This window comes from Peromyscus leucopus, chromosome 6 (genome assembly GCF_004664715.2).
Source record: "Peromyscus leucopus breed LL Stock chromosome 6, UCI_PerLeu_2.1, whole genome shotgun sequence".
Lineage (NCBI taxonomy): Eukaryota > Metazoa > Chordata > Mammalia > Rodentia > Cricetidae > Peromyscus > Peromyscus leucopus.
The window spans coordinates 80,220,012-80,238,542 of record NC_051068.1 but is presented as its reverse complement, the minus strand read 5'-3'; the positions used below and the strand labels follow the sequence as shown (position 1 = coordinate 80,238,542).

General features: G+C 39.8%; 1 protein-coding gene across 1 annotated transcript; it reads left to right on the top strand.

The window, feature by feature from the left end:
• The first annotated feature begins 72 nt into the window (after window positions 1-72).
• Atp5pb (ATP synthase peripheral stalk-membrane subunit b) lies at window positions 73-17,960 on the top strand. Its single transcript, XM_028889925.2, has 7 exons — window positions 73-201; window positions 463-499; window positions 5,563-5,708; window positions 7,983-8,146; window positions 10,599-10,724; window positions 16,220-16,399; window positions 17,566-17,960. Exons 1-7 carry the CDS (start codon window positions 162-164, stop codon window positions 17,641-17,643), a joined length of 771 nt encoding a protein of 256 aa, XP_028745758.1. The 5' UTR covers window positions 73-161; the 3' UTR covers window positions 17,644-17,960.
• Window positions 17,961-18,531: the final 571 nt, after the last annotated feature.

The following is an 18,531-nucleotide window of genomic DNA, read 5'->3' as shown; positions in this document are numbered from 1 at the left end:
GAAAAAAAAAAAAAAAAATCTAGCAGGGCCGAGAGAAAAAAAAAAAAAAAACTCCTCTCTCTTCTCGCGAGATATGTGAGCGGCCATCTTGTTCCTGCCCCTGACAAGCTCGGGTTGGGGTCAAAGGGACGCGGAGACCGCTGTCTGGGCGTTTGCAGACCATGCTGTCCCGGGTGGTACTTTCTGCCGCCGCCACAGCGGGTGAGAGATGTAGACCCCGGGCTGGCCGGTCAGGATGACTGGGAAGAAGCTAGGCCTGGGGTCCCAGGGAGGCGGGAGGTGGGTGAAGCAAGGACAGCGACGTTTGGGCCTGAGCAGAGGAGTGAGCAGAGCTGCCGGACAATGTAGGACCTCGGGGGGCGGGGGGGGACGTCAAGGAGGGATGCATGGGCGTGGGGACCCCGTCTCGCGGAGACTGAATTTCACCTTGGCTTTGCTAACCTGCGCCTTGTGTGTTTGCAGCCCCCTGTCTGAAGAACGCGGCTGCCCTGGGACCAGGGTAAGTGTCGCCGCGTTTTATTACTTGGTTTCCTTTTCTTAGCTTTAGGCCAGAAGTGACCGTTTGCCTTCATTTGGGCGAGCCTAACTCGTCACTCAGACGCTTGTTCTAATGGCCTTGGCCATTATCGTCTCCCTCTGTGACACACACAGAAGTGGGTAACTCTCGCCCCTCACGGTGAGTGACCTTCAGCGACACACAGCTCTGAATCAGTTACTATATTACACCCAAGAACAGATCTGGCTAAATGTAACAAAATAAAGCATGTTGTTTTGGGTGTCTCCCAGATTTCAGTCTTCTGTTGCCCTATCGGGAGTCAGAAACCATGCATTAATTGGGAAATGTTTATCTTGACGATCACAGAATGAGAAGGACAGTGAATAACCTGCGTCTTCACGGAGCTCACAACAACTGGAGTCAGGACAGCTGCATAGAACAATTTACAGGCTCCAGAGGTGGAGCGGGGTACACCTGGCTCCTCCACTCACTGTTGCTTAGAGCCATATAGTATGGGTTATGAGACATAAGAGACTTAGTTCTTGTAAAACTCAGGAAACAGTGCTTGGTACATTGTGTGTACTTAGAAATGTTGGCGCTGTTGCAGTTAAAATTCTTTTCTTAAAATAACGGTGTGTGTAAAACATTTTAACTCTTAAATTTAATCATGAAGCTTTCACAGTTAAACAACTACAAAAAATGCTTGAAAAAAATGGCCTCGTTTAGGTCTTGTGTGTGCAGTAAAGTGAAACTCATTGACTGCTTTCATCTTATAGAAAAATCACTCCATACAAACATTGAAAAATAGCTGTACGCTGGAAATGTACCCTTGGTGTGATCCTAGGCACTGCCAAGTATGAATTATGGCACAAGTGATAAGTGAATTGCATAGAGAAGATACAAGAAGCAGCCTTCATTTCTCCTCTGTCACACTCCATCAGCAATGCTCAGCCCGGAGATTATTCTTTGACTGACTATGCCTACCACCATTATTATGGCATGAGCAGCCAGTGGTTTTGAATGGGCAATTTCATTAGCCCTTTAGTCTTAACTTCTGGTTTGGTTTGGTTTTGGTTTTTCGAGACAAGGTTTCTCTGTGTTGCTTTGCGCCTTTCCTAGAACTTGCTCTGTAGACCGGGCTGGCCTCGAACTCACAGAGATCCACCTGCCTCTGCCTCCTGAGTGCTGGGATTAAAGGCATGCACCACCACCACCACCACCACCACCACCACCACCACCCAGCCTTTTTTTATCCCAGTACAGCCCATTGTCCGTGTAGCATAGAGATTGTGACAATCTCACACCTAGAACCTTCAGAGCTCATATTCCTCTTGAAATAAAATCCAAACTTAGCAAAACCAAGAAAACTCAACCTGAATCAACCCCACCTATCTTTTGGTTCTTCTTCAACCTTCCCCTTTAGCTTTATATTCCAGTCATACCAGCCTTGCTTTTCTCTGCAAAATGCTAAGCTCCGGGTTTGGGGTTTGTTTTTTGTTTTGTTTTGTTTTTTAAGAATTTTATTTTTCTGTGTGCGTGCACACTTTGTTTCACACAAGTGTATCTGCACAAATGCTTGCAAAGGCAAGAAGAGGATGTTAGATCTGCAGCTGGAGTTAAGGGTGCTTATGAGCAATCCAGCATAGGTAAGTATTGGCTTTTATAAGGACATTTTTATACAAGTATATAATGTACCTTGAGCAGGCCTAGCACCCCACCCCCACGCTCATCTACTATCTTTTTTTCTCCTTTCTGTCCTCTCATTAGTCCTCTCCATTCTTCTGTACCATTTGGCTCCCATTATCCTGTTATGGACATGATTTTATGTACCTCTACAAAATCTAATATCCACAAATGAAAGAAAACATATTTTTATCTTCCTGAGACTGAATTTGAATTTGTCTTATATGATAATCTCCAATTATATCCATTTTCCTGCAGATAACATAATCTCATTCTGTATACTTGAATAAAATTTCATTGTGCATATAGCATATTTTCTCTGTCCATTCCTCTTCTGGCAGATACCTAGATTTCTTCCATAATTCAGCTATTGTGAATAGTGATGCAATAAACACTGATGTACAAGTATTTCTGTGGTATGCTGACTTGCAATCCTTAGCTTAAATATACAGGGGTGCTCTAGCTGAGTGATATGATCTATTTTCAGTTTTTTATGGGCCCTTCCTATTGATTTTGGGGCTGGACTAATTTACATCCCCCACCAGCAGCGTATAAGGTTTCTCTTTTTCCTTACGTCCTCACCAGTATTTGTTACTTGGCTTAATAATTTCTATTCTGACTGGAATGAGTTTCAATGTGGTGGTTTGTTTGTTTGTTTGTTTTTAATTTTCTTTTATTTATTCTTTGTCTTTTATATCATGCATCTCTATCCCATTCATTTCCCCATCCCTTTGTATCTACCCTCTGCCCATGTATCACTCCCTCCCCAAAATAAAATAAAATTTAAGAGGAAAAAAGAGAAGGAAAAATCAATCTCATCATGGAAGCTATAGTGTGACAATGAGTCGCTCAGTATACACTTTTATCCATATATCTTTACTTGCAAGTGTTCGTTGCAAAAGTCATTGGTCTGGTTCGAGGCTCTGGTTTCTGTTAGACCATCTGCTACACTGCTAGGCCCTCACTGGAACTCCTCTTGGTTATTCTGCTGTTGCCCTGTATCTTGGAAATCCTGCAGCTTTGGGTCTGCAGGACCGGTCCCTTCACATGCTCCAGCAGATCACAGATGAGGTGGATGTTGGGGCGGGCTAATTCATAACTCTGGTTCTGGGCCTGGGTAGTTGCAGGATTGGTCAGCCCACCAACTCTCCCTTGTTTTCACCACTAGGATGAGCTCTCCTGCATTGTCCTGGCTAGTTCACCCCTTACAGGATGAGCATGGGGCTGAGTCAGTTCTGCTTTCATGTCCTCAGGGTCAGTTCTCCCACACCTATACCTTCTGGATCAGCTCTGCTATATTGCCCAGGCTGGTTTAGGGGCCACTCTCCTAAGTGCTGTAGCTGATTAGTGACAGGGACAGCTCTCCTGCTCCTATGACCTCAGGGCTGGCTTTCCCACCTGCCTCAGATGTTGATTGGAGAGGAGGGAGACAATGTGGTGTTTGGTTTGGTTTTTTTTTTTTGTTTTGTTTTGTTTTTTTTGTTTTTTTTTTTTGTTTTGTTTTTTTGGCTTTGGTTTTTTTGAGGTAGGATTTCTCTGTGTGCAGCCCTTGCGATGTCCTGGAACTCACTTTGTAGACCAGGCTGGCCTCGAACTCAGAGATTCACCTGCCTCTGCCTCCTGAGTGCTGGGATTAAAGACATGCACCACAATGCTAGCTTCAGTGTGGGTTTTTTATTTCCCTGTTAGCTGGTGATATTGAACCATTTTTCTTTGAGACAGAGCTTCCCTCTGTAGCCCTGGCTGGCCTGGAAATTGCTGTGTAGACCAGGCTGCTCTCAAGGAGCTCCCCTACCTCTACCTCCCCAGTGCTTGATTAAAGGTCTAGCCTCAGCCTTTTTCTATGTTTATTATTCACCTTTTGAATATTGTCCATTTCCTTGGCTCATTTATTGACTTGGTTGTATTTCTTAAATTTAAGGGGTTTTTTGTTTTGTTTTGTCTTATTTATAGATACTAATTCTGTTAGATGTACTTACCAAAGATTTTCTCCCATTCTGTAGCTGTCTCTTCATTTATTTCCTTTGCTGTGAAGAAGAGTTTTAATTGTATAAAATTACATGTCAGTTGTTGGCATTATTTCCTGAGCAATTAGTACTCACAGAAAGTACTTGCCTGTGTTTGTCTTAAAGGTTTTGTTAGATTTGGGATAGGTTTTTGTATAGGCTGGGAAATAGATAACTCTTTTTTTCCCAGCATAATTTGTTGAAGCTTGTCTTTGTTGAGGATATGCTTTGAGGTATCTGGAAGACTGTTTGGATTTGGCTATCATTAAATAAAAGGCATACCAAGAAGAAGAAGCAGTATAAGGCAAGTGCTTGTTTTTGAGAGAGATGAATAGTTCATATGAGTAGAGGTAAGGCACTAAGAAAAGTGAAGATGCTCAGTTTGCAGGAACTGGGTCAGCTGTGCTATATAGTTTTGCTTTCTGTAAACAGAAGAGAACCTGCGGAAGAGTTTTCATGTCAGATTCATGTTTAGAAGCATTGGCAGTAATATGAAAGAAGGAGCTACATTTAAGGAATATTTGACAAGAAGAGCCATCATGTTTGGGGGTGTTAAAATAGTTTAAGAAAGAAAATGAAGACTTCAACTGAGGTAACCTTGGCAAACTGAAAAGGTCTATGTCACATAGTGATGAGCAGTCCATCAAAGAGAATATTCAGAGTCAACATTCTCAGTATCAGATTGCCTACAGCAGCATTGGCATTTAGGTAACTGTTCATGTGGAACCTTACCATGCGACAAGTTCCAATCTAAGAATGTTACATATATTAACTCAGTCTTCATAATAGCCCTGTAAAGTAATATGTTTTATTCCTTCCGTAAAGAAATCGGAGATTACACTAACTTCATTTCTAGGTTCTGGTAAGATGACTTAGCAGGTTAAGATACCTACTTGCCAGTAAACCTGACAGGTATACCCAAGTTCTGTTTCCCAGATTCACGTAGCTAAAGGAGAGAAACAACTGCAAGTTGTTGTCTGACCCTCACGTGTGTGGTGGTGTGCATGTGTGCAGACCCAAACAATACAAAAAGGAAGAATAGAAAGATATTTTTAAACTTCAAATTCTCTGCTCAAAGTCTAGTAGTTGGTCTAAGATTTTAACTCAGGGCATCTGGCTGTAGTCCTTCCTCTTGTGTTTCATTGCTCCTGATTGACATATATCAAGTCCTCAGTAAATGATCCATAGTGTTATACACAGATTTCAGTCAAGTCTTAAATCACTGCCCTGGACCTTCCTATTTCTGTCTGTTCTCTTTCTTTTGTGACAGTAGGAAACACCTCAGTCTTTATCCCCATTCATTGTTTTTGTTAATTGTTTGTACATTGTGTTTTCTCTGAAAAATTGGTTTTTAATTTGTATAATGATTGCTTGTAGGGTATTGCAGGCAACAAAGGTCTTTCATACAGGACAGCCACGTCTTGCCCCTGTACCACCTCTTCCCGAATATGGAGGAAAAGTACGTCTAGGGCTGATCCCTGAAGAATTTTTCCAGTTCCTTTACCCTAAAACTGGTGTAACAGGTGGGTATTGTCTGGTCTTTAGTAATATGTTTGAGTGGTCCCATTAAAGTCAAGCCCTTTTTTCAGAAAGTAGTGATTCCATATATTTAAAAAGAATAATTTGCTCAAGCTTCTCTTTAAGATAAATTTTGTTTCAGGATTTTAATTTACTTTTGTAGCTTTGTTTCCATTTATTGACATGCTAATCGTGCTAATTTCTTTGATTTATTCCTGATATTGTTCTAACCATACAATAATGAACTAAGTTTAAGTGTCTGATATTGTGAAACATGTATTATAGGATAAAAAATTTTTAAATGAGTGCCTGTATGTTACACTGTCAGACAATAAAGGGAACTATGAATAGAAATAAGGCAGTAAAGACTTAGAGAGAGGAGTGTGTATGCACATTCACACACATGTCTTAACAAGTAGGAACACCTTCCCTCATCAGTTGTTTTTATAAAAAGGCATAAACTTTCAGAATCATTTTTTTATAATGACTGATTTCACTTTTGTTATTTAATACTTAAACATTCCCATGAGAATATTTTTTATTATCTAGAAGACCTAGAAAAGTGGTTTGCAAGAGTGTCTTACCCCACTTGTAGCTGAACTGGATTGGAACTTAGATCCCATGGCTAAGTTAGCTTTCTTTTGTCTCTATACACTGCCTTCCTTTCATGGAACACTGGAAACCCAAAATTTGTTTTTAGCCCTAGACTGACCTAAAATATCATTTCCTTATTTGAAATGGAAGAAAATAAGTGTCCTCAAGATATTCATAAATCATTAAAATGTTAATACAATGGGCCTTTTTTTATAAACTCATATTTTAAATATATGCACTAAAATGAGGTTGGGGAGAAGCCTGAAACTTTGAGAAATTTGCGTTCTATATAGTTGGGACTGTAACTCTTATTCTTTTAATATATGTTCAAATTATTTGTCTCTACTGCTACTCAGACTACAGTGCTGTTCTTACAGGCCTTATGTCCCATCCTAACATCTGGTAAGATACCAAGGAGAATGTTAATACAAATATTTGTGTTCTAAAGACTATAATTTAAAAATCATGACAGTGTAGACACTTAGCTGGACAAGGGTACCATATCCCTATAATTCCAGCCAGAAGCTGACAAGATTGCCACAGGAAGTTTAGTGCCAACCAGGGCTACAGAGCAAGACTGGCCTGGAGGTGTGAGAGACAGGGTGTCACTTTAGTTACACTCTTTTGAGAAGTCCAGGTCCACTCTATGCACTAGCATAAATTTCAACTTTTTAAGACTTAAATTTTTGCATGTATGTTTTGCCTGCATGTACATCTGTGTACCACTTGCATGCAGTGCTCTTAAGAGGCCAGAAAAGAGTTTTGATCTCCTGGAACTGGAGTTACAAAAGGTTGTGACCTGCCCTGTGGGTGTTAATTCAAGCCTGGGCCCTCTGCAAGAACAGCAAATGTTCTTGACCACTAAGGCATTTCTCCAGCCCCATAAATTCCAACTTTAAAAAAATTTTAAAAAATGCAGGACTTCAGTAAGAATTCAGAAGCCACGTAGTGGTGGCACACACCCTTAATCCCAGCCCTCGGGAGGCAAAAGCAGGCAGATCTCCGTGAGTTAGAGGAAAGCCAGGGCTACACAGAGAAACCTTGTCTCAAAAAACCAAAAAAAGGAAAAAAGAAAAGAAAACTGTGTGTCCTCAGTCCTCTTCCTTCTAAACTCATGGCCTAGTTTTTTGTTTTGTTTTGTTTTGTTTTAAGTAACTATATTGGAAGTATTATAATTAGTTGCCTACAGAAGTTGAGAATTCTGATAACGTAATTCTTTTTATGTGTATATTTTTTAATATTTGGGTTTTTTTCCCTCTTGTTTCTTAAATCCTTTATAACTCTTAAACAAAGAATGGATAGTTTTGTCCTGTCCTGTATTTCCATTCAATCATCGGTATTTGTTGCTGAAAAGATTAATCTAGAAAGCAGTTTGTCTTTGTAGAATGGTTCCTATGTGCTAAGTACTTTATATTTATATTATTTCTGTTTTTATCACCCCTTCAAAGAAGGTACTCTGTCCCTTTGTGGAAACAGAGTTCAGAGATTATTTTGATTTCTGTTTCTGATAGATTGTAGTGTCATGATACAGATTTCCTTCAGTTCAGATCTATATTCTTTCAGCTCTGTGTACTATTTAAACTGTATGTGTATAATCTGATTATCATTTTTAACTTGGCCTTGAAGTAACCAAATGTACAGTAGGCATAACATCTAAAATATGAGTTAACTCTTTGTTCTTTCAGGACCCTACGTGCTTGGAACTGGGCTCAGCTTGTATTTTCTCTCCAAAGAAATATATGTGATTACCCCAGAGACCTTCTCTACCATAACAGTAGTAGGGTTGATTGTCTATGTGGTTAAGAAATATGGTGCTTCTATTGCAGAATTTCTTGATAAACTTAATGAGGTAAGAATCTTAAACTTTGTTTCCCACTTTAGACAATAGCATAAACATTTTAGTTATCCATTATTTATATGAATGTTAAAGGAAAATGTATACCACTTAATAGTTACCATGGTTACAGTCATATTGTAGTTAGTTACTGCTTTGATATAAAATTGAAATTTACTGAACTCTTCAGATTTTCCTAGTCTTTTTCTCATTTCTAAAAATGTCTTTTAACTCTTTTAAGTAGAAAAATCTGTACGTGTGTATAAAATTGTCAAATAAAAATTTTTAAGGATGTTTAATTCTCTACATTGAGTATCAACTGGAATAAATTGGAACAGTTATTTCTTTAAAATTAAAAACTATGCATCCATTTGTGTTTCGTTGGTTGGTGGTGTTGGGACCCTGTTGAGGGCTCTCGTGTAGCACACCTTAAACTTGTCTGTAAATTCAAGACTGACGTTAAATTCCTGAATCCCTTAATGTCCGTCTCCTTAGTGATAGAATTTTGGTTTTTTGTTTGTTTGTTTGTTTGTTTGAGACATGGTTTCTCTGTGTAGCTTTTGGTGCCTGTCCTGTATCTCGCTCTGTAGACAGGCTGGCCTTGAACTCACAGAGATCTGCCTGGCTCTGCCTCACGAGTGCTGGGATTAAAGGCGTGCGCCACCACTGCCTGGCTGTTTTAACTTTTTAAGACAAGGTCTCTGTATGCCTTGCTAGCCTAGTGATCAATATGTGTACCAGGCTAACCTTGAACTTGTGGACATTCTCCTTCTGACAGTTTGTTATATGTACTTTGATCAGATTCATTTTTTATTACCATCTTCAATCCCTCCTCCCATTTCTGCTGAACCTTTCTTCCCAACAAGTCCTTTTCCTGCTTTTGTTTTTGTGACTCATGTAGTTTAATTAGTGTTGCTTGCTTGAGCATAGGTGGGGGGTTGTTTATAGAAGCATGGGCAACTTACCAGTGGGTATACTGGTAATAGAAAATGACTCTCTCTTAGGTTTAGGGATTTAGCTCAGTGGTAGAGCGCTTGCCTAGCAAGCACAAGGCCCTGGGTTCGGTCCTTAGCTCCGGTTTAAAAAAAGAAAAAGAAAATGACTCTCCCTCAGCAACCATTAACTGCCAGTAGTGAAGTGTGGGGCTTCATAAGTCTCTCCCACATCCATGATTGAATGTTGACAGCTAGCTCAGTCTTGCACAAGTAAAATAATCCCAGCTGGTGTGAATTCATTAGTGCAATGACATTAATGTCATGTCCAGAAAAGAACATCTCACAGCATTTTCCATAGCCACCAGCTCGTAGATTCATTCCACTTCCTCTCCCTTGATGTTCCCTGAGTCTTGGTGAAAGTGATATGGATGTCACATTTAGGGCTGAGCGCTACACAGTCATGTAGTCTTGGCACTTTGACTGGTTAATGAGTCTCATAATTGCCACCCACTGAAAACAAGCTTCTCTGACAAAGACTAAGAGTTGCATTAATCTATGGGTATAGCATAAATATGCAGAAAGCAGTTTGACACTGTATTCATTTAAAAAACAATATGTTATAGCCTTCTCAGCCATGGAATATTGGCTAGATTTACAGAATCTAGTCAAACATTATTGTAACAAGGATATATCTTCCTTGGCAGGTTGATATTATTGCTTGAAGGGTTCAGGTGCAGGAAAAAAAAAACAGCGATGACTTTTCTTCCTCAGCAGTCTTCCTGGCACTTTCAGGCATTGTAAAAGCTAGCCGACAGACAAAAGGCTTCTATCTTAGTTCAAACTAGATTTCTCTGTCCTGCAACCAAGTGTCTTCAGCAGTAGAATCTTAACCATCTCGTTCTAGTGCTCAGTCAAGAACAATGGAAATAGTCTGTATTGGGGCCCTTGGAGCCCCCTAACCAACAATTTAGTATCTCACACATGGCACTGGGGTGTTTGTTTAATAACCTATGGCTTCTAGGAGCAGTATGGCCCACCTATGCAGAGTATCTTTGTTCAAGCTCTTTTATTATTATTATCATTATTATTATAATACTTTATCTTATAGAATAGCAAGTTTTTGTATGGCTTTTTCATACATCCTTAGTTTGAGTTAATCCTGCACCCTCTTTCCTTGATCTTTCTCTTTTTTTTTTTTTTTGGTTTTTCGAGACAGGGTTTCTCTGTGTAGCTTTGCGCCTTTCCTGGAGCTCACTTGGTAGCCCAGGCTGGCCTCGAACTCACAGAGATCCGCCTGGCTCTGCCTCCCGAGTGCTGGGATTAAAGGCGTGCGCCACCAACGCCCGGCTCCTTGATCTTTCTCATTCAATGATACGTAACTCTTACAGGTAATTCTTTTGAAGATTTGTGTGTTTCCCTGTGTATGTCTTTCTTGTGGGCATTTTTATAAATGAAGGCTAAAACTGAGAAAGCATAAAATGAATCTTTTTGGTACCATTTGTGCTTCCACTGACATTGTAATATAATTACAGGAAAAAATCGCTCAACTGGAAGAAGTCAAGCAAGCAAGCATAAAACAGATCCAGGATGCAATTGACACGGAGAAGGCACAGCAGGCTCTGGTTCAGAAGCGCCACTACCTCTTCGATGTTCAGAGGGTAGGTTTCAGCACCTTCTAAGGGTGGGGAAGACACTTGTGGGTGTGCCAAGACAAAAACAGAAACAAAAATTAGTGTCTGGGATGTAGCTCAACAGTAGATCACTTCCTTTCCATGTACAAGAAAGCCTAATACTATCAAAAAATAAGAATATTTTGAGGAATGATTAAATTTTTAAGATGGGCCTTATTTTATATAGAAACAAAGATTTGCCTAGAAGTTGACAATTATAATTATGTAGATATTTAAGAACTGCTAAGTGAAAAAAATACTTAGGATTATTCTAAAATTAGAAACCATATAAAGTGTGAAAGGACACTCTTTGAATCCATACAAAAGGAAAATAAATAGTAAGTTAGGGCTTCTTTTTAAAAGGGCATGCACTGTGTAAGAAAGGCCAAAGGTGAAATACACTCTGCATTTTGTACATACTTGAATAAAAAAAATTTTAACATTTGCCGTTAGATAATCTGATCCTTAATATACATTCAAAACTGTCTAGGAAGCAGTAGAGCTTTTCATTGTACCCAGAGCTTAATTAGGTTCTAAAATTAGAAACATGTAGGGTAGTTTGTCATTATTTTCTTTGAGCCTAGTATCTTATGCCTGATATTTAAAGGTCAGATATCTCATACTGAAATTTTACATTATATAAGCACACATGTGGGGATGGTTCAGCAGTTAAGAACATTGTTGCCCTTTTTTTCATAATCCCCCCCCCCCAGCTGAGTACCAAACCCAGGACATTGCACTTGCTAGGCAAGTGCTCTACCACTGAGCTAAATCCCCAGCCCCTTGTTGCTCTTTCAGAAAACTCGGGTTCAGTTCCTCATAGTGGCTCACAGCCATTCTTAACTCCAGTTTCGGGGAATCACACCTTTTTCTGAACTCTACAGGCGTCATGTGTTACGCACATACATACAGCATGCATGCAATGAAAACAGATGCTGACATAAAGTATCTAAAATACTAATAATAAGGATCTAGGCGACAGGTTCTCAAGTTTCCTTACCCCATGCACCACTCACTAGTTTTTTTGACCCATTTCAAGCCCTATAGAGTTAGGTCTCTTGAAGACTTAAGAATCTACACTCTTGGGGCTGGAGAGATGGCTCAGCGGTTAAGAGCACTGACTGCTCTTCCAGAGGTCCTGAATTCAATTCCCAGCACCCACATGGTGGCTTACAACCATCTGTAATGAGATCTGGCACCCTCTTCTGTATACATAATAAATAAATAAATCTTTAAAAAAAAAAGAATCTACACTCTTACTAATTGGATTCATTACGCACATGAATATTTATAAACCTCAGAAAATGTTAAAGCCAAGCTTGGTATGATGGTTCGCACCTTTAACCCACTACCCAGGAGGCTGAGACAGAAGGATTTCTCTGAGCATCATACTTGTTGAGTTCTTATCTGGATACTGTGGTCAAGGCAAGGTGTGAAGAAAAACAGAGCAAGAAACAGTTTATGTCTTCATAGTATTTACTACGCAATAGTATTTGCATAGTATTTTGTCTACACAAAAGACAACTCTCACCTTAAAGGGAATAAGAGAAAGTTTATTCTGGAACTAAATACAAGTGACCCCAGAACAGATTCAGGTTATCCCAAATCCTGTGTTCCAATATAGTATCAATCACTTTAGTAACAGAACAAAAGAAGTTCTAAATCAAGACATTTTTCAAATACATTGGTAGAGGCGCTGGAGAGGTGGCTCAGCAGTTAAGAGCAATTGCTGTTCTTGCAGAGAACCCAGGGTCGGTTCCCAGCACCCACATGATGGCTTACATCTGTAACTCCAGTTCCAGGGGATCCAGCACTCTCTTCTGGCCTCTGTGGGCACACAAATATACACACAGTACACTTACATGCATGCAGTCAAAACATATAAAAAGCACATTGGTGGAAACATTATGTAGGCAAGTTACAGCAAAGCAAAAAAATCTCTTCTATAGGCCTCAAATATATATAAAATGATAAAACCTGATCTGTCTCTACATTCCTAAGTATTTACCTAATAGTCAAAAGGGTGTTGGGTCATAGATAAAGTGATAATAAATGGCAGTTTAGGGTCTAAATAACCTAAGATGAAGCATAGCCAAGAACTATAATGTCAAGTCATTCATGTTTCTAGAAGGTCTTGACCTAAAGTGAATGAAAGAAAGTTGTTACAGGCAGAGGAGTGATAAGGTTTCACTTGTATTTTAAGGGATCACCCTGGCAACCTTGTTGCAGATAGCCTTCAAATTGGTTTTGACAGTTAGCAAAGAACAGATCTTAAGAGTATGGGGCTTTTGTAGCCTGATTGCCTGTGTTCAGATCTTAGTTTCACAATTTATTAGCTCTGTAACCTTGGGCAAGTTCAACTTCGGCCTCAGTTTCTCTCTGTAAAATAGATACACTGGTACCCCATGATGTATTTCTAAAACTTGACTAAATTGACACAAACACAATACAGTTTAGAACATAGTAGTTACTCAGAAAATATGAACTACCATTCAAACGTAAGATAAATATATCATACACTCAGAGAGAGAGCAAGCTATTTGTAGTAGAAAAGATCAGAACCTGTTAGCAGATCTTGGGTAAATGAATCCTGGTTGAGGTGGGTAGTAAAACATAAGGAAAGTATTATGTGTATGCATGTATCTCTGTTGGGTGTGTTAAATATTTCTGGGGAAGTGTAACATGAATTGTTAGGAGGTCTTATTAATAAAAACAAACCCGGAGCCAGGTGGGATGAATGCTGAAAGATCAGAAAAACAGAACCAGCCACAGCTAACCTCACCTCGCCAATTCCTCAGCTGGTGTCGTTTTCTCAAACTGGAAGCCTCGTCTGAATGGATCTCAGCTGAACTGCTGCTCAAAAGCCTAAAAGCTTAACAAGACTCTAGTTCCTAGTCCTCACGCCTTATATACCTTTCTGCTTCCTGCCATCACTTCCTGGGATTAAAGGCGTGTGTCATCATGCCTGGCTGCTTCCAGTGTGGCTTTGAACTCACAGAGATCCAGATGGATCTCTGACTCCGGAATGCTAGGATTAAAGGTGTGTGTGCCACCATTTCTGGCCTCTGTGTCTGTCTAGTGGCTGTTCTGTTCTCTGACCCCAGATAAGTTTATTAGGGTGCACAATATATTTGGGGACACAGTATCACCCCATTTCCCCTTTTTTGCCTAAAACAATAAAAGAAGCTTATAACTATATCCAATAAGTATATACAATATATATATATAGTCAAGAATTACATTAACAATGTCCAATCCATTAACATATGACAGATTCAGACAAAAAACTCCACTTTTCATATATATATGTATATATATATACACATATATGTGTGTGTGTATATATATATATATTAACAATGTCCAGTCCTTTAACAGTTGACAAATTCAGACAAAAAATTTTATTACTTACCCTATTTAAAACAAGTAGTTCCTTTTTAACAGTAGATTCAACAATCTACCTTTTTATCTTATATTCATATTCTCTCTTTTTTCTTTTGTGAGTAGAGTCAAAAATCTACATTTTTATCTTATCATTTTTATATCTTCCCTTTTTTTCAGAGTAGATTTAATAATCTACCCTTTTATTCTGTTATTTCTATCTTTTTTTTCAGAGTAGATTCAATAATCTACCTCTTATCTTTATCTTTTTAACAAGAATCCTAAATCTAATCTCCTTTGTTTAGCCTTTTCTTTTTTTGACCATTAACTTGTAACCAACCATTGTAAACAATGACAATATCCATAACTCATTAAACAACCAAAAACCACCCACCCCACCTCTTGGAAATGTGGGTATCGTTTTCTTAAAATTACTTCTGCTTTCTGGGGGCAAAAACATCTTTAGGGGATCCTGAAAAGAAAGTTTTTGAGTTAATTGTCAGGTCCTGGGAGGGTTAGCTGTATTACTTGTTGTCCAGTCTGAGATAATGGGAAAATGCCAGGCATTTGTCTCAAGTCCTGCTCAAGTAGTCTGAATCTGAATTGTCTTAGCTAACCATCTCAAAATTGTCCTGAGTAGTTTGTAGTCCAAAGCAGATCTTTCAGTGGTGTTAATCAGTTTAATGGCTTTATCATAGTCCATGTGGAATTGTCATTGTGGGATCCCGTCATCTTTTTGAAGATTTCAAAAGTTGCTGTTAGGTGTGGCTGTGGTTCCCTGCAGGGGAAAAAAAAAATTTTTTTTTTTTGCCTCCTCTGTGGTTTGAAGCAATCACAGTCTGATAAATGTCTGTTTCTTGGAACCGTGAGCGTTCTTCCCTAGAAGAGAGTATCTTCACAGCAATTTCTCCCCACCACTTGCCCCAACAAACTTCTCCAAACTAACCTTTGCTGATGCTTTCTTGTAACACGATGGTCCTGGTAATTCTTCTCCGAACAAGCAGCAGTAAACTCTTCGTCCCAGGTAGCAGTATTACCACAGTCACCAACACGATGAGAAGCAGCCAGCAATATGGAGCAGCAGCCGCTACCTCCATGTCCCACCACCACCATTTGTGGCCTGGCCCCAGCCGCAGCTTCTCAGCAAGCCTCCTAGGCTGGCCTCAAACTCAGGATCCTCCTGCCTCTGCTTCCTTCAGCAAATCCTACCAAGTGTGCACCACTGCAACCAGCAACATGTAGCTCGGGTGCTAGGACCCACAAGGCCACAGGCAAATAGCTTTTTTGCGAATTCATACCAAATGTTAGTTATTTAGCTGCGTTGTGTTCTTACCCTGCAAGGAAGTGTCACGAAACACGACAGAATCCGCTTATAAGAGTTTATTAGAGAGAAAGGGACAGAGTGCGCAGGCCTGTGGGAGAGACATGTCCGTGGAGAAGTTGGGCACCATATGTAGACGAATTTCTAAACAGTCTTATTAAATAAGAAACACAGAGCCAAATAAATACAGGAGTGAAAGTGGTAGAAATCAGAGAAATAGTGAGAGTCACCAGCTAACCTTAGCTTACCACGCTGCCATAGCTTCCCAAGAGAACCAGCTTCTTCCTGTCTAAACTGCGTCTTTATTGCCTTGTTGTTCTGCCCTTTCATTGGCTCTTAGCCCAGCCACCTCACTTCCTTGTCACTGCCTGTCTGTACAGACCTCCAGGTCTCTATGGTTGATACTGGGATTAAAAGCGTGTGTCACTGTGCTTGGCTATGTCCTTGAATGCACAGAAACTACCCACCATGTGATCGGATAAAGGGCTTGTGCTACCACCACCTGACTTGTTTATGGCTGGCTATCTATGTCCTCTGATCTCCAGGCAAACTTTGTTTATTAACATGCAAATAAAATATCACCACAGGGAAGAATGTAAGAAATTCAAGAAGATGGTAGTCTGTGCCATGCTGGTAAATATTTGCCACATGCTGTTTTACTACCTGCATATTAAAAGAATTTCACATAAACGTCAGAATGGAGTATGCTAGCTGTCAAAGCCCCCAAAACAGAAATGTTCCTTCATGTGTGCAAACAACATTTCTTAATTCTTCCCTTCAGAATAATATTGCCTTGGCCTTGGAAGTCACCTACCGGGAACGGCTATATAGAGCATATAAGGAGGTAAAGAATCGCCTGGACTACCATATTTCTGTACAGGACATGCTGCGTCGCAAGGAAGAAGAGCACATGATAAACTGGGTGGAGAAGAATGTGGTGAAGAGCATTTCTACACAGCAGGTACATGACATTTTGTGGTTTTATGGTTGGACTGATACCCTGACAATAATGTGCTGTTTAGTGGGGTGGGGGGCGACTGATGCCATGACACCCATGTAGATGTCAGAGGATAACTGGAGGTGGGGGGATGGGGGTACAGGGCAGGACAGTTCTTTCCCTCTACCATGCAGTTCCCTGGGATGGCACTCAGGAGGTTTTCAGGTTTGGAGGCAAGTGTCTTTGCCTGCTGTCTTAGTTATTTTTCTACTCCTTTGACAAAGTACCATGACCAAACCAACTTACAAAAGAAAGATTGTTTGGGGCTCACGGTTCCAGAGGGTAGCAGAGTCCATGACATGGTGGGCAACAGGCAGGCATGGTACCAAGCAGTAACTAGAGCTTATATCTGATCCACAAGAACAAGACTGGTCCTGGCATGAGCTTTTGAAACCTTAAAGTCTACCTCAGTGACAAAACACTCATACACATAAAATTAAATAAATCTTTTTTTTTTTTTAAAGATGATGAAAAAGAAGAAAACATGGTCTGTCAGAATTTGATAGATTGTAATAACTATCTTATTTTAAAAACTTAGAAAATACCCAAAGATGTATAGGAAAGAGACTGATAATTATTTTTTAAGGTTTATTTATAATACGTATTTTTAGTAGGGGTGCATGTATTTGTACATACACATGAATGCAGGTGCCTATGGAGGCCAGAAACCTCAAATCCTCTGGAGCTGAAGTTATAGACTGCAGTAAGCCACCTGATGTGGGTGCTGAAAACCAAATTCAAGTCCTTTCTAAGAGTGGGAAGTGCTCTTGACTGCTGAGCCATCTCTCAGCCCCAATTATTTTCATTATTAATATTTCTGTATTACTAGTATTTGTTAGTTGGTCTTTTTCAATGAGCTCTTGATTACCCAAACTAACATCAGGTAAAGGTGTTATTGGCATATCTGGCCTTAAATTATTTGTAGGTTTTACTCATAAAAGCTGTGGGCCAGGGAATTTTAGCTCCCAGGATTTGCTTAAATAATATGTTGAATAATTAGTTTCTCTTCTAAACTTTTTTAGTAAGCTTTCCACATTAAGCAATAATCTTGAGGTTCTGTTCTAGTAGGAATTATACCCCCTTTACATGTTCTTGAGATAACTAACTACATTTCTCTTTCCTTGTCACAGGAAAAGGAGACCATTGCCAAGTGCATTGCAGATCTAAAGCTGCTTGCAAAGAAGGCTCAAGCTCAGCCAGTTATGTGAAAGTATCTATCTCAGTTGAGATGGCCAGAGAGAGTTAACTTAAAAATGGGAACTAGTCTATGTGAAGAACTCTTCCTGTATTGCTGTCTATTGAAATTACAGTACCTTTCCTGAAAAATGATCGAGATTGATTTAGTGACTTAACACTATTGGCCAGTCAGGTATTTCTGATCCTTGCTGTGTATCTGGAGTTGTCTGGTGATCACTTTTGAATTAGTAATTTGCAGCAACTTGCTGCCTGACAGAAATTACCAAGTTATGGTTTAAACTTGTAACAAGTTATACCATCTTGCAATAAAATAACATTTGAAACAGAATTTATAAGTTTTTTTTTTTTTTGGTTTTTCGAGACAGGGTTTCTCTGTGTAGCTTTGCGCCTTTCCTGGAACTCACTTGGTAGCCCAGGCTGGCCTCGAACTCACAGAGATCCACCTGGCTCTGCCTCCCGAGTGCTGGGATTAAAGGCGTGCGCCACCACCGCCCGGCCAGAATTTATAAGTTTTATACTGTGAAATAGCACTTCATTTAATTAGTAAGAATTATATGATTAAAAATTGTCTTTGACATCTGGAGGTGGCTCAGTAGGTAAAAGGTTCTTGCCATGCATTCATGAAGACCTGACTTCAGATGCCCAGAACCATGTAAGAGCTGGGTGCAGAAGCACACATCTGTAATCACAGCACTCCTGTGAAGATGATGAGAGGCAGAGACAAGAGGATCCCCAGAAGCTTGTACCCCATGATGGTATACACAGCAGCAAACAAGATGCAAGGCAAGATAGACACCAGAGGTTGTCTTCTCACCTCCACACAAACCCACATGTACATACATATATGTTGCAAAGTTTTAGAGATGGCATTGAACTAATTCATATCTTGATTATGGGAT